Source organism: Oncorhynchus kisutch, linkage group LG6 (assembly GCF_002021735.2).
Source record: "Oncorhynchus kisutch isolate 150728-3 linkage group LG6, Okis_V2, whole genome shotgun sequence".
In the NCBI taxonomy this organism is placed as follows: Eukaryota; Metazoa; Chordata; class Actinopteri; order Salmoniformes; family Salmonidae; genus Oncorhynchus; species Oncorhynchus kisutch.
In genome coordinates this window covers 75,683,895-75,696,474 of record NC_034179.2, presented here as the reverse complement: position 1 = coordinate 75,696,474, position 12,580 = coordinate 75,683,895, and the positions used below count along the sequence as shown (strand labels likewise).

General features: G+C 42.5%; 1 protein-coding gene across 1 annotated transcript; it reads left to right on the top strand.

Annotated features, from left to right (window-relative positions):
* The first annotated feature begins 343 nt into the window (after nt 1–343).
* LOC109884387 (cdc42 effector protein 1-like) lies at nt 344–10,936 on the top strand. Its single transcript, XM_020476360.2, has 3 exons — nt 344–1,150; nt 5,202–7,930; nt 8,996–10,936. Exons 2-3 carry the CDS (start codon nt 7,477–7,479, stop codon nt 9,637–9,639), a joined length of 1,098 nt encoding a protein of 365 aa, XP_020331949.1. The 5' UTR covers nt 344–1,150; nt 5,202–7,476; the 3' UTR covers nt 9,640–10,936.
* Nucleotides 10,937–12,580: the final 1,644 nt, after the last annotated feature.

Genomic DNA, 12,580 nt, shown 5'->3' with positions numbered 1-12,580 from the left:
GTATGTGGTTTTGTGTTTTGGGGACAGACATGAAATGTAGCACATTGACCCCCAGACACTCCAGAGCTGCCTGCCTTCCTGCTGTTCGCCTGATGTTTTGAGAAACAGCCAACAGCCCAGGTCACCAGGGCTCAAGGAGTTTTACAAGATTATCCCAATCACTAACCACTTTGGAATTTGGAAACTATTTGTTGGCACATCAAGGCTTTGTCGATTCTTGGGCATTCCTGACGAGGCTGTATCCATTTGGAGTGTCCAGCAGTGCAACCCCCCGCCCACCCCCCCCCCTAACCCCCTCCATCTAACTCCCTGTTCCAAGCTCTTGCTGGCTGGGATGGATGGCAATGCTTTGTAGACATCAAGACCTACAATCTAGGGGAAAAAGGGTTCCAAAATGGTTCTTTGGGTGTCCTCATAGGAGAACCCTTTTTGGTTCCAGGAAGAACCCTTTATGATTCCATGTAGAACCCTTTTGGATTCCATGTAGATACCTCTATGGAAAGAGTTCTACATGGAACCCAAAAGTGTTCTACCTGGAACCGAAAAAGGTTCTTCAAAGGTTTCTCTTATGGGGAGAGTCAAATAACCATTTTAGGTTCAAGATATCACCTTTTTCAAGAGTGTACAAATAATTAGTGGCACGTTTTTGTATTGGACTAAAAAACATCCTTCAGGAACTAAAATAAAGAGAACGTATCAATTGAATTTAAAAGCCGGAGTTGATTAACAACCACATTGTATTTGAGAAAAGAAAATACAATGAATTTATGTATCATAAAGGCGCTTGCTGCTGCAACAGTACAGCGATTACTGTGCATAAATGTTACAAGACTTCCAAGTCCCCTCCCAATTTATTTTTTTACGGTGAACGTTTGTTGAAGGCGTCATTCAAATCCTGATTTTACAACTGTTTTGTCGCTCACGTTCCTGCGGCGCAAACATGTATCTCCTTCCCATCTTCCAGCGAAACAATTTCTAAGCAGCATCGCAACACCTCTGCACAGCACATTATGGACTTTACTGGAAACCTTTTAATACATCGAAGCATATCAAAGAAGACAAGGGTGGCACACATTGAAAATACTATTTTCTATATACCTTTTCCCTTTATAGTTTATGGAGCGATAGCGAACTTTCAGCGGATTTTATGGTAAGATTACATCGGAATAAATGATTACACTGTCTGTACTTCGTATGGAAATGACTTTATTCACATATATTTATCCTAACTGCTGATACATTATTATAGGCTAATGCATAAATAAACTGTAAAGTAAAGACAAATTGAAACAATTTGTTTTCAATTCAGTTGCTGATGGTGGGGGTAATGTACTGGTATAAATCACGTTGATCAGTCCCTTAAATTTTGTATCAAATCTGTAACGTATAGTCATTTTCTACATCGAGACAAGGTAGACTGTCGGATATTCTAGACGGGAGTTGGGATCCGTAGTGTGCCTGGAGTGCATAATTGTGTGTAGAGAGAGAGAGAGCTGACAGTGGCGCATAGCTGGGGACAGAGGGACCAGTACACAAGGTGACAGCAACCGCCACTTAGTGAATGTTCTCAGTCCAGTTACCAAAATATAATTAGAAATTCACATTGTTATTGTGTTTCAGTGATTATAATTTCAAGTAGGCTACAGGAAGGTAGGCTAATTATTTTGGAGTCTGGGACCATCATCTCTTATGCATTAATGTTTTATTGTGAGTGTCTGTGTGCGCGTGTGTGTCACCAACAAGGGAAGCTCTGGAAATTTGAAATCCAATCTCTGTGGGAGATAAAATTGTGTTTGTGTTTTGATATTTTCTTTCTCCAATCAAATTTCTGGCCCATTACATACTTACATTGTCAACATCCCCAGGTGCCATACTGTAGAATGAACCTAAAACCAGACCACTCATCTTGGCTGCATGTACATGTTTAAGAAACTGTAAATCAGGGTTAACTTACAAAATGAGGTCCAAGTTGATTAACATTGATTGATTTCCTCTGAATGTGTGCACCCCTACATCAGGGAATTACTACCCACTGCCAGTATTCAGCATGATGTGTAAATAGAACAAGAGTAGCCAAAAGCCTAATTCATTGTCCTGTAACAATTTGAATATGTAATTCTAACTCAATGCTCTCTCATATAAATTCTATAGAGGTTAATTATTTCACAAACAGGTGTCTTAAAATCTCTATGGCTTTCAATTGGACCCCAAGAAACCCAATACTTCGAAACAGTGAAATCAATTGGCTACTGCTGGTGTGTCATGGCACAACTGTACTGAGATCCTGCCAGCATCACAGGCCAGTGAATAGTGAGGCTTGCCTCACACAATCACTCTGCTAATAACTGATCTGAGAGCAGCAAGAAGGGAGCAACATTTCTGATGGTATTTCTGTAAATGGCCTCTACTGATGTTTGCTATGTGGAAGTTTAGAGAGCAAACACTCTCTGGTCTGGTGGTCTAACATGCTATTGAAATGGAATAGAGATGTATTTACACTCCACTGTTGTTCTGACTTATTGCCCCTCTGTTGTGTTAACATACAGTAAGTATGGTCAAGAAGACACTGGTTAATGACGAGAGAAAGTGTTGGCAAATTAACATCTTTGGAGATTTATTTGAGCATTAGGCAATGCAGTGTTGAAATGTTGCAATCTACTGCATCAAGGGAATTATGGGGAGGGAGGACTATGTATACACACACACACACACACACACACACACACACACACACACACACACACACACACACACACACACACACACACACACACACACACACACACACACACACACACACACACACACACACACACACCACTAGGGGACCTGGCAGACCTTCTATAGCCACGTCGCAAAAGTAGATCCTCGTAAACTAAGTGACAGTATTTGGAGTCATGCATCTTAACCCACAGCCTGGTGGTGCAATGCTCTTAAACCGGGATAATCAACTAGATTCTGCTGTGGGACGGATTTTTCTTGAGCAGATGTATATTTTTAGAATAAAACAAAATCATTTCAAACGTTGCTTACATTTTGTATATGGTCACATGTCTCTCTATAATGTGTGGGAATACCTGCAAACAGATTTACAAAATTAAAATCACTTGGAGCTGATTTCCTCCTTTTTTATGTCCTTCAATCGGGGGACGGGGGGGGGGGGGGGGGCCCGTGGGTGCGGTTGAAAGGGACCAGGACTATCCAGTGGAAGCAGCCTCAGAGCTGACCCACTGTGGCAGGACCGTTCCAGTGCAGAGCTCAGTTCTGCAATTTGCTGGCTTTGTGGTACCAGCTGTTCCTCTGAAAACTAAACCCATTTACTGGGCAAGCAGGAGGACACCGAGAGGGAAAAGAAGAAAAGAAAGAAGGAAAGAAAGAAAGAAAGAGGCAAGGAAAGAGTGACGAGAGAGAAAAAAGAGTATAAGGAGACAGAGAATGAAAACATTTACAAGAAAGGGAGATTAAAAGTGTTTCCATTCAGAGCTTTAGGTCCTTTATTTGACGGCCATAATGAAGCTCACCCGGCTGTCTTCCCCTCACACACTGCTCCCATCACAGTTTCAGATCGCCATGTCTCCCATAGTTTAGATACAATCAGACAGGCTGCCCTCGCCAGCCTTGCGGCGTAACTCATCTTGTTTACGGATGTGTGCCGGTACAATTAAATAATAAATATAATGTTTAGCAGAGCCATGCATCTCCCTGTGAGTCTTTAACCAGTCCATGTACTGTATAAAGAGCCTGCAGTGGATTCCTGATCTGCAGTATAGGGTTTATGAGCACAGAGGCATCTAAAAGCTCACAGAAAGTTGTGGAAGTACTGATAAAGAGAGGGAGAGATGGGACCGTGTAAAATGTCAGGGTAGCAGAAGGAGGGAGCCATTTAGTGTGAGATTAGAAGAGCTTGCAGAGGTGCTATAAGAGACAGAGACACCCACTGTGAACGATAGGAGTGGCAACTAGCCAAGGACAGGCATCCCTTACAACAGATTGGTTTTGACGCACCAGGCAACCAGCCAGCATCGACCGTCCCTCCTCCCTGTCACTCGTACGCTACCGTCGCAGACGACTAATCAGCCTCTTAATTGAATTGCAGCTAATCGTTAATGAGAAGACGAAACAGTACAGGCGCCAACGACAAACATCCTCAGTCCTCCTTCCCCCTTTCCTTCCCTCACTATCCTAAGCCCGAGTAGCAGCAGCCACAGGTGCCTCTACTCTAACCCCTGTACTCCAAATGAGACACCACGTCACACTGACAGGCCGTGACACTAATCCTCAGAGACGCTGTGGAGCAGTCAGCCAAAGCCACATGGGGCTAAGTTAGGTGTTCACTTCCTCAGCATGCAGGAAGAACATGGCAGACTAGAGTAGACCTACATAAACATGGCTACCTTGTACCTACACAGTCCTGAAGTGCCTTAAATACAGTTAGTGGTGTAAAATTAGAGGTATATTGTAACTCTAGAATACAGAATTATGTCATTCCGCATTCTTCCTAGGGTGTCAATTTAGTTAAGAGGGTTTGAGACAAACCTGACAATTAAACAATTAAGATTCTATAAAGCAGGGATCACCAACTAGATTCAGCCGCGGACTGATTTCTTTTCTCGAGCGGATGGTCAGGGTCCCGGAACATAATTACAAATCATTTGTAGACTGCAAATTGACCGCAAGAAGCCTGAAAAACTATCATGTTTGACCAAAACATAATCACATTACATTTGAATTAAATCACACATCTCTCTATTGTACTTGGGAATAGTTTGGAACAGATTTCCAAAATCACTTAGAGCTGATTTTCTGGTGTTTTTACAGTCTTTTATGCTTTTTTTTGCTCAGAAAACGGGAGGACAAATAAAATCACCTGACCTGCAAGTTGAACCTTGCTGTAAAGACCTCTGTGTGAAGTGGTCTTGTTGAAATGGATATATTGCATTTGGAGACTGGCAATGACATGCAAGGCTCTTTAAAATGTGTCGTGGTGCTCTCTTATTGTGGAAAACAACTCACATACCAAAAAACAAACATTTTATGACCTGTTGGCTGTAAGAAGTGACTCATGAGCCAAAACTGGGGGAAAAGAAGCATTCCCAAAATAAGTCATTCTAGATGTTTAGCAACCGGACACATTTATGTGACCCCATTTATGTGAGTCCTATTAATGGTTGCATTTTCTCTAACTCTGTAACTCTCTGAAGTCTTCTCCAGGCAGCCCTGACATGGTCTCAATGAAGAAAGAGAGAGGAGCCACTTACCTGTATCTCAAAACACTATCTGGATTGTGAGAGGCAGAGAACGAGGGAGGAGAGGGAGGAATGGAGAGAGGGATTAGAAGCTAATCCAGGACACAGCCAATCCCAGAGGAGCTCCTTTTCTTCCAAGACGCAGACAAAACAGTCGCACGGATTACTGCACTTTAGTGTATTGCCTTTTTTTTAAAAGCATTATCCCTTTTTGTATGGTGTTTCATTGTCCCTAAATGCCTGGTGTCCCGGGCCTGTGGTACATTTGCTGAACTGTACAACAAAGGATAAAAGAGAACAACAGTTCCGTTGAGAGGGGAGCGAAGTGACAGGATGTCCCATGGACTGTGTGGTGCCACACGCAGATAAAGCGCTTTAGTGGAGACGACATGTGTGAACGGACCCCCTGCTCTTTCTGCTGGGTCTCAGAGGGACTGAAAGCTGACACCCCTGTGGACGGTACATTCAAGATTAAACTTCTATGAGGGAATACTAAAACGACTGAGCAGCTAGTGAGTGACAGGTTGGAGATATTTTAGTTGTTGATTACAAGGGAGTATAAGGTGAGGTTGCTTTCAAAGCAGGATTACAAATTCGTTTCTGGAAACACTTACTGTATCTGAAGGGAAGAAGGACTTGATTGAGGGGACCTGCGGCAGCCTAGAAACCTCCATCACTAACGGGCAGGACCTGAGTTGTCAGTTAAGTGACTAAGTATCAAGTGTGTGTTTTGGTATTTGAGTGCAGTGTGTTCATGTGTGTAGGTGCATTAGAGAAGATTATTAGCTGCCAATCAAAGGTGTCAGCCTATTGAGTCACTCCTCAATAAGCCACATCTAAAGTGACCTGGTTGGTGAGAGTTGTTGTCTTGGTGTTGTGTTGGTGTTGAAACCTGTAGTGTTAAGAAGAGAAAGCACTGGGTGATTGTGAAGTGGTAATAGAGGTTGTTTTAAAGCTGACACAATCCCATTACAGTTCCTTAACAAGTTATTTATAATCTCCAACAACTTTATTGGACAGAGCACACAGGGCCAAGCAGCTTAAACATAACCACTTTCAGATGTATAACACAGCCTGACTCCTATCTACTGTACTGTGCCAAGTCGAGAAGGAATTTTAACTAGGTTTACAGAAAACATAAATATTTCTTCTCATTTACGAGGATCTCGTAAACCTCTGGCAAGGTGATTAGTGTCTAGACGGGTGGGATGTTCGTTAACTGTTTGTAAACAAGACCTTGGATGGTTTTCACAGAAAGGGGTCTCTAGGTAACACTGCTGGCTGTCCAGCCTTGACAGAAGACATCGGTGCTCATTTTAAAAGAGGCAGGTATAGACTTCAGTTTGGACTGATCCTAAAAAGAGGCTTTTTTTGTAAAGCCTCATTGCTTAACTTTGAGAGGGAAGTTTAAGGACCTGTATATTTTTGTTGCTGAAGGGAAAGGTGCATTTAAGTGACCTAATTATAGAAATAGTTGTTCACGTCTAATATTGATTTAGCTCTAGAAACGTTCACAGGTATGAGCTTGCCAACAGAGAGAGCATCATAGTTATACTGTTAGTGTTCACAAGCAGAAACACAAGTTCAAAATAGTGAAATGTATTTTGTCTGATGGACAGAATATGAGCATCTCTTGGTATTCTCTCACTCTTTCACTGCACAAATACTGGATGAGTTATGTTTCACTGTCAGTATATATTTGATAGCCGCAACTGGATATATTTTCTGAACTGATATTCAAAAACCCACCGTCTGGAAAAAGCCTAGTGGATCACAAGCTCTCAGACCACATAGGCTGTGGTTATTCCAGAATCCCTGGGATGTGTCATTCCTCTTCTTTTTATTCCTCATGACTGAAAGCTGCTGGGAAGGACAGGCCTCTTTGAGGCTGGAGTCATTCTAAAGCACAGAATTGGCCCTGAGAGAGAACGCTTTGAATGTTGACTGACTCCAATAGATAACCATCATTCAGCTGAAAACTTCAGTGGGACTTCCTAAAGCCAAACTGCAGGCTTACGCTCGATGAATAGCTGGCACTTGCTGCCGTGTGGAGAATGTATTCTACACACATTCTCAGCACACAATTTGTGTTTTTCTTTTTTTTAAGGATCCAGAAAGTTGTTTAAGTGTCTTTTAACACTCCTTTTACATTGGAAAAGTTGACTGATTTCTTACTGGATTTATTATCCCCGTGATTAATTATATTTCAAGGGTATTCATCTCTGCTACCATGAGTCTGGGAAAACTGCCAGGAATTAAAGGCCTAGTGTCGGGCTCTCAGGGGAAGAGGCGCTTTAAGAGCGAACTCTCCGTGGACATGATCAGCCCACCGCTCCCAGACTTTCGCCACACCATGCACGTGGGCCGCGGTGGCGATGTCTTTGGAGATACCTCCTTCCTTAGCAACCATGGGGGCAAAGGGGAATCAGTGAGCCCCGATTCACCCCCCAGCAGCACAAAGACCACCAGCTTCTTCTCCCGCACCTTGAGGCATGTACGCCGGTCCCCTGTGCCCCGTGCCAGGATCGGTTCCCGTGATCTTTCACCCCCACCGCCTCCTGTCTCACCCATCATCAAGAACGCCATCTCACTGCCCCAGCTGAACATTGACATGCCCAACGGCTACCAGAGGGTGCTGTTCCCCAGCTCAGAGAGCTCCCCAGATACCTCCCTCTACAGCTATGGTAAGAACATCTGTAAAGGGAAAAAGCACATATTGCACACACACACACACACACACACACACACACACACACACACACACACACACACGCACACACACACGCACACACACATTTCCTCTTCTCAAATCACCAAACAGTCAACAAACAGATTATTTTGTTCTGAGTCATCTGCAATTACCTTGGTTACACCTGTGCACAATTACACCTATAAACACAAACAAACACAGCTGGGGAGAGAAAGATACCGAGAGGGCATTTCCTGTCATCTTTAGTGTTTGTGTGCTGCTTGACTGCACCGCATAAACCCAACACTCATTTCCCTTTTTAATCACTGATGGTACAGCAAAACTGTGTGTGTGTGTTCAGGGGTAGGGTTTTTAGAATAGTATGTGGGATGTCTGGAATTCCCCCCAGACACTGGAATAGTTACCCAACTCAGATGGAATGTACCCAAATAAAGAGCACCAACAGAGGGCACAGAGAGCTTGATGATCTGGGGGATCTGTGATGTACATGTTCATTTGTATATTCTGGTCATTTCTTTAGCTCTTCTTTCTTTCCTCTCCTGTCCTATTTTCCTCTCATTCTTTTTCTAGTCTCCACATCATCAACTTTTTTTAAACTTTAAGTTCCTTTCTCTTTCCCTCTCTGGTATCCTCTTTATATATCTTTCTGGGTCCTCCCCTCACTTCTCTTTCAGTAGCGGCTGAGAACTGTCCACTATGCATAAAACCAAGCCCCCCCCCCCCCCCCAGGGAGCATTCAGAACCAGGAACCAGTGAAGTCATGGCACTGTGGAATGTGTGTGGGTTGGGCTGGTGCTCTGAAAACACTAAACACCTTGCTTGTTTTATACTGTCACCCTCTGGCGATTGTGGCAAACTGCAAGGCTCCCTGACAGGATTTTCAATGCACTTATTTGATAGTTGGTTTCTCTGTCTAATGAAAGTAATTGGATATTATACTGTAGATGCATTAATAGAATAGACAATTGACTTTTTCAAGGCATGAACTGTTCTAAAAATGTTTTACATTTGAATATGTTTGTCTCCTTCCTGTCTGAAGGTCTGCAGTCTGGTTTCGTCACACTACCCCGCCACTCCCGCCTTGATAAACAGCTGCAGGACGGCACCGGACTGTTCGCTCAGAACTTTAGCTGTGGCTCGCTCCCAGACAACAACAGCTTCGCGCTAACGCGCTCCGACTCCTTCACTTCATTCACAGTGGACCTTGGTCCCTCCCTCATGAGTGAGGTTCTGGGAATGATTGACAGCCCCGGTTGCCTCACTATGCCCAATCACAACTGGGAGTTGGGGGAAGAGGAGGAAGAGGAGGAGCAGAGCTCTGTGTTTGAGCTGGCTGTGCAAAGCCCCATGCTAAGCTCATCAAACCCTTCCATGTCAAGCACTCCGCTCAAAGTGAATGTGAACAACAGTGGGCGCTCTTGCAGCTCAGAGTGGGCAGAGGGAGAGGAGGAGGATGAGAGGGCTCTTAAGACGCCAGATGCATCTATGGGGTCTCCTACACAGGTAGAACCAGTTATGGAAGCTGAGAGGTTCCAGAGAGCAGCTGACATGCTGACGCGTCACTACGGGGGAGGTTCCTTCTCCAGGAGTCATCGCAGCGATTCTGCCTCCTCCTCCTCCTCACCCCTCAGCCAGCCTAAAGCCCCTTACGCCTTCCCTGAGGAAGAGGAGATCAAAGTCTGAAACATTTACCAAATGTCTACCATTGTGAGGAGAAGAACCCATTTGATCATTAGACTACTTACTAGGTGACCTTGGTTCTGAATCCTTGCACTCAAGACCTTCAGAGGGATCCATGTTTTTCTATAAACCTTTTACATGAATAATTTGAATTGGAAAGCTCCTCCTCATAATGATAAGAGCTCTCTTGTCTACCATCTAACAACTGGATCAATACTGTCTCTTGTTCAGTTCTAGAGAAGCTTGTGTAGAGTTTCTCAGACATGATCTGACAGCAACATTGGACAGGGTACATATAAAAAACAACCTTTAAAACATGACAGGTTTCATTATATCTTCATAAGAAATATACCTTATTCTAAGCAGATTCCATTAAACTGTCATTAAATTCTGGGATGGAACAATCTCTTGATATTGCGCAACTCTGTGCTATAGCAGCTGCAGTACAACAGTCACACAAGATCCCGTACAACAACCAGAAGGAAGGGCACAGGTGTCATGAGCCAAGGCTGTGTCTGCCAAAAGCACTCGTAGTGGTCATTCACAGAAGTAAGGAACATAATACGTTTTATTTTTAGAAGACAAAGGTAGGATTTCCAGCCTAATGACACACTCCTTCTGTGAAAAGGGTTGAAAAGGGAAATAAAACATGACTATCTGCAAAACTATTACTATTAAAGGGACAATACATTTTGTTTTGTTTGATTGTGTTTCTATCCACCTGACCTAAATGGACATATCTTCAGTGAGTTCAGTGGTCACAGTTTTTTACTTTCATTTAGACCTAACACAAAGCCAGTTTCATCATTTATCATTTCCTGAGAAAAGTTTGAAAGGAATAAAGCTTTTCTCACTAATATCTGGAATAATATCTGAGATTGTACTGCATGCTAAGGTGGAAATGAAGGGTGTGCCCTGTAAAATGTATCAAACTAATTTGGGTTACACAGCCCTATAATCGTTTAAACCTATAGCTGCCTTACAGTGATAGTTATTGTCAAGTACTTTTTCCAAGTATGTTTGTTCTCAGTGTTATGTTCATACATGTGAGTATAAATGTTTTTAATAACAAGGAAATGAATGCATTGTCATACATGAAGGTAATCAAATTAAGTTGAATATTAGCTATGTTCATAAGACTACAGGCACTCTACTTAATATTACCAGTACAGACTTGTATGTGATGTCACATATGAATACAGTATGTATACGGAATAAAATATGACTGTATAATTTGATCCATTTACCAGTAGCTGTCATAGCAGTCATATACTTAATAAATACCGTTTTTTAATAAGCATTGGTTCTGTCCTTTTTGACACATTGAGTGGATAAAGAAAATATACAGATACAAGCAGTGATTTTCAACCAGGAATGGATATTCACTATAGACCAGAGGTAACTTGATTCAGCCGTGGGACAATTTATTTCTGAGTGAATAGGGGGCCGGAACATAATGATAATCATTTGTACACTGCAAATTGACCACAAGTAAGACCAGATAGATATTGTATTTGGAAATAACATTATCATTTCATACCATACATTTAGACACTATCACATGTCTCTCTCCTTATTCAAGGGAATACCTGGGAACAGATTTACTAGATTAACATCATAATTTATACTAAAAACTACATTAGACATACAAATACTATATTGTCCCTTCATTCAGATGTAGAAGCTAAACACTCAAATTCCACTTTCTGAGATCCCAATGACTAAGAATGAGGACTCCATGGCACCTGTTGTATAGGACTGGGCAGAGCTGCTTTTAGTTCAGAGCAGAGGCACTGCATCTCTTCCTCTCTCTCTGTCAACTACTTCCTGCACACACACACACACTTGAGGTTATCTTGGTGCAAGTAAGATGACATTTCACAAAAGCATTCACAGACAAGCACATGTATGAACACAAATGCACTTTTACATCTACCCACCACACCCACACACACAATGCTATGCAATTTCTCGGAGCAAACGAAACTCATTATCCTTGTAAACCTGCTTTATAAAGGTGAGTAATTCAACTCTGTCTTCATCATATGACAGGGTGGGGGTATGCATTCTCAAAGGTCTACAGTTGAAGTCGGAAGTTTACATACACCTTAGCCAAATACATTTAAACTCCGTTTTTCACAATTCCTGACATTTAATCCTAGTAAAAAAATTCCCTGTCTTAGGTCAGTTAGGATCACCCCTTTATTTTAAGAATGTGAAATGTCAGAATAATAGTAGAGAGAATGATTTATTTCAGCTTTTATTTCTTTCATCACATTCCCAGTGGATCAGAAGTTTACATACACTCATTTAGTATTTGGTAGCATTGCCTTTGAAATTGTTTAACTTAGGTCAAACGTTTCAGGTAGCCTTCCACAAGCTTCCTACAATAAGTTGGGTGAATTTTGCCCACTCCTCCTGACAGAGCTGGTGTAACTGAATCAGGTTTGTAGGCCTCCTAGCTCATACACGCTTTTTCAGTTCTGCCCACAAATTTTCTATAGGATTGAGGACAGGGCTTTGTGATGGCCAATCCAATAGCTTGACTTTGTTATCCATGAGCCATTTTGCCACAACTTTGGAAGTATGCTTGGGGTCATTGTCCATTTGGAAGACCCATTTACGACCAAGCTTTGATCTCCTGACTGATGTCTTGAGATGTTGCTTCAATATATCCACATAATTTTCTGTCCTCATGATGCCATCTATTTTGTGAAGTGCACCAGTCCCTCCTGTAGCAAAGCACCCTCACAACATGATGCTGCCACCTCCGTGCTTCACGGTTGGGATGGTGTTCTTCGGCTTGCAAGCCTCCCCCTTTTTCCTCCAAACATAATGATGGCCATTATGGCCAAACAGTTCTATTTTTGTTTCATCAGAGCAGAGGAAATTTCTCCAAAAAGTACGATCTTTGTCCCCATGTGCAGTTTCAAACCGTAGTCTG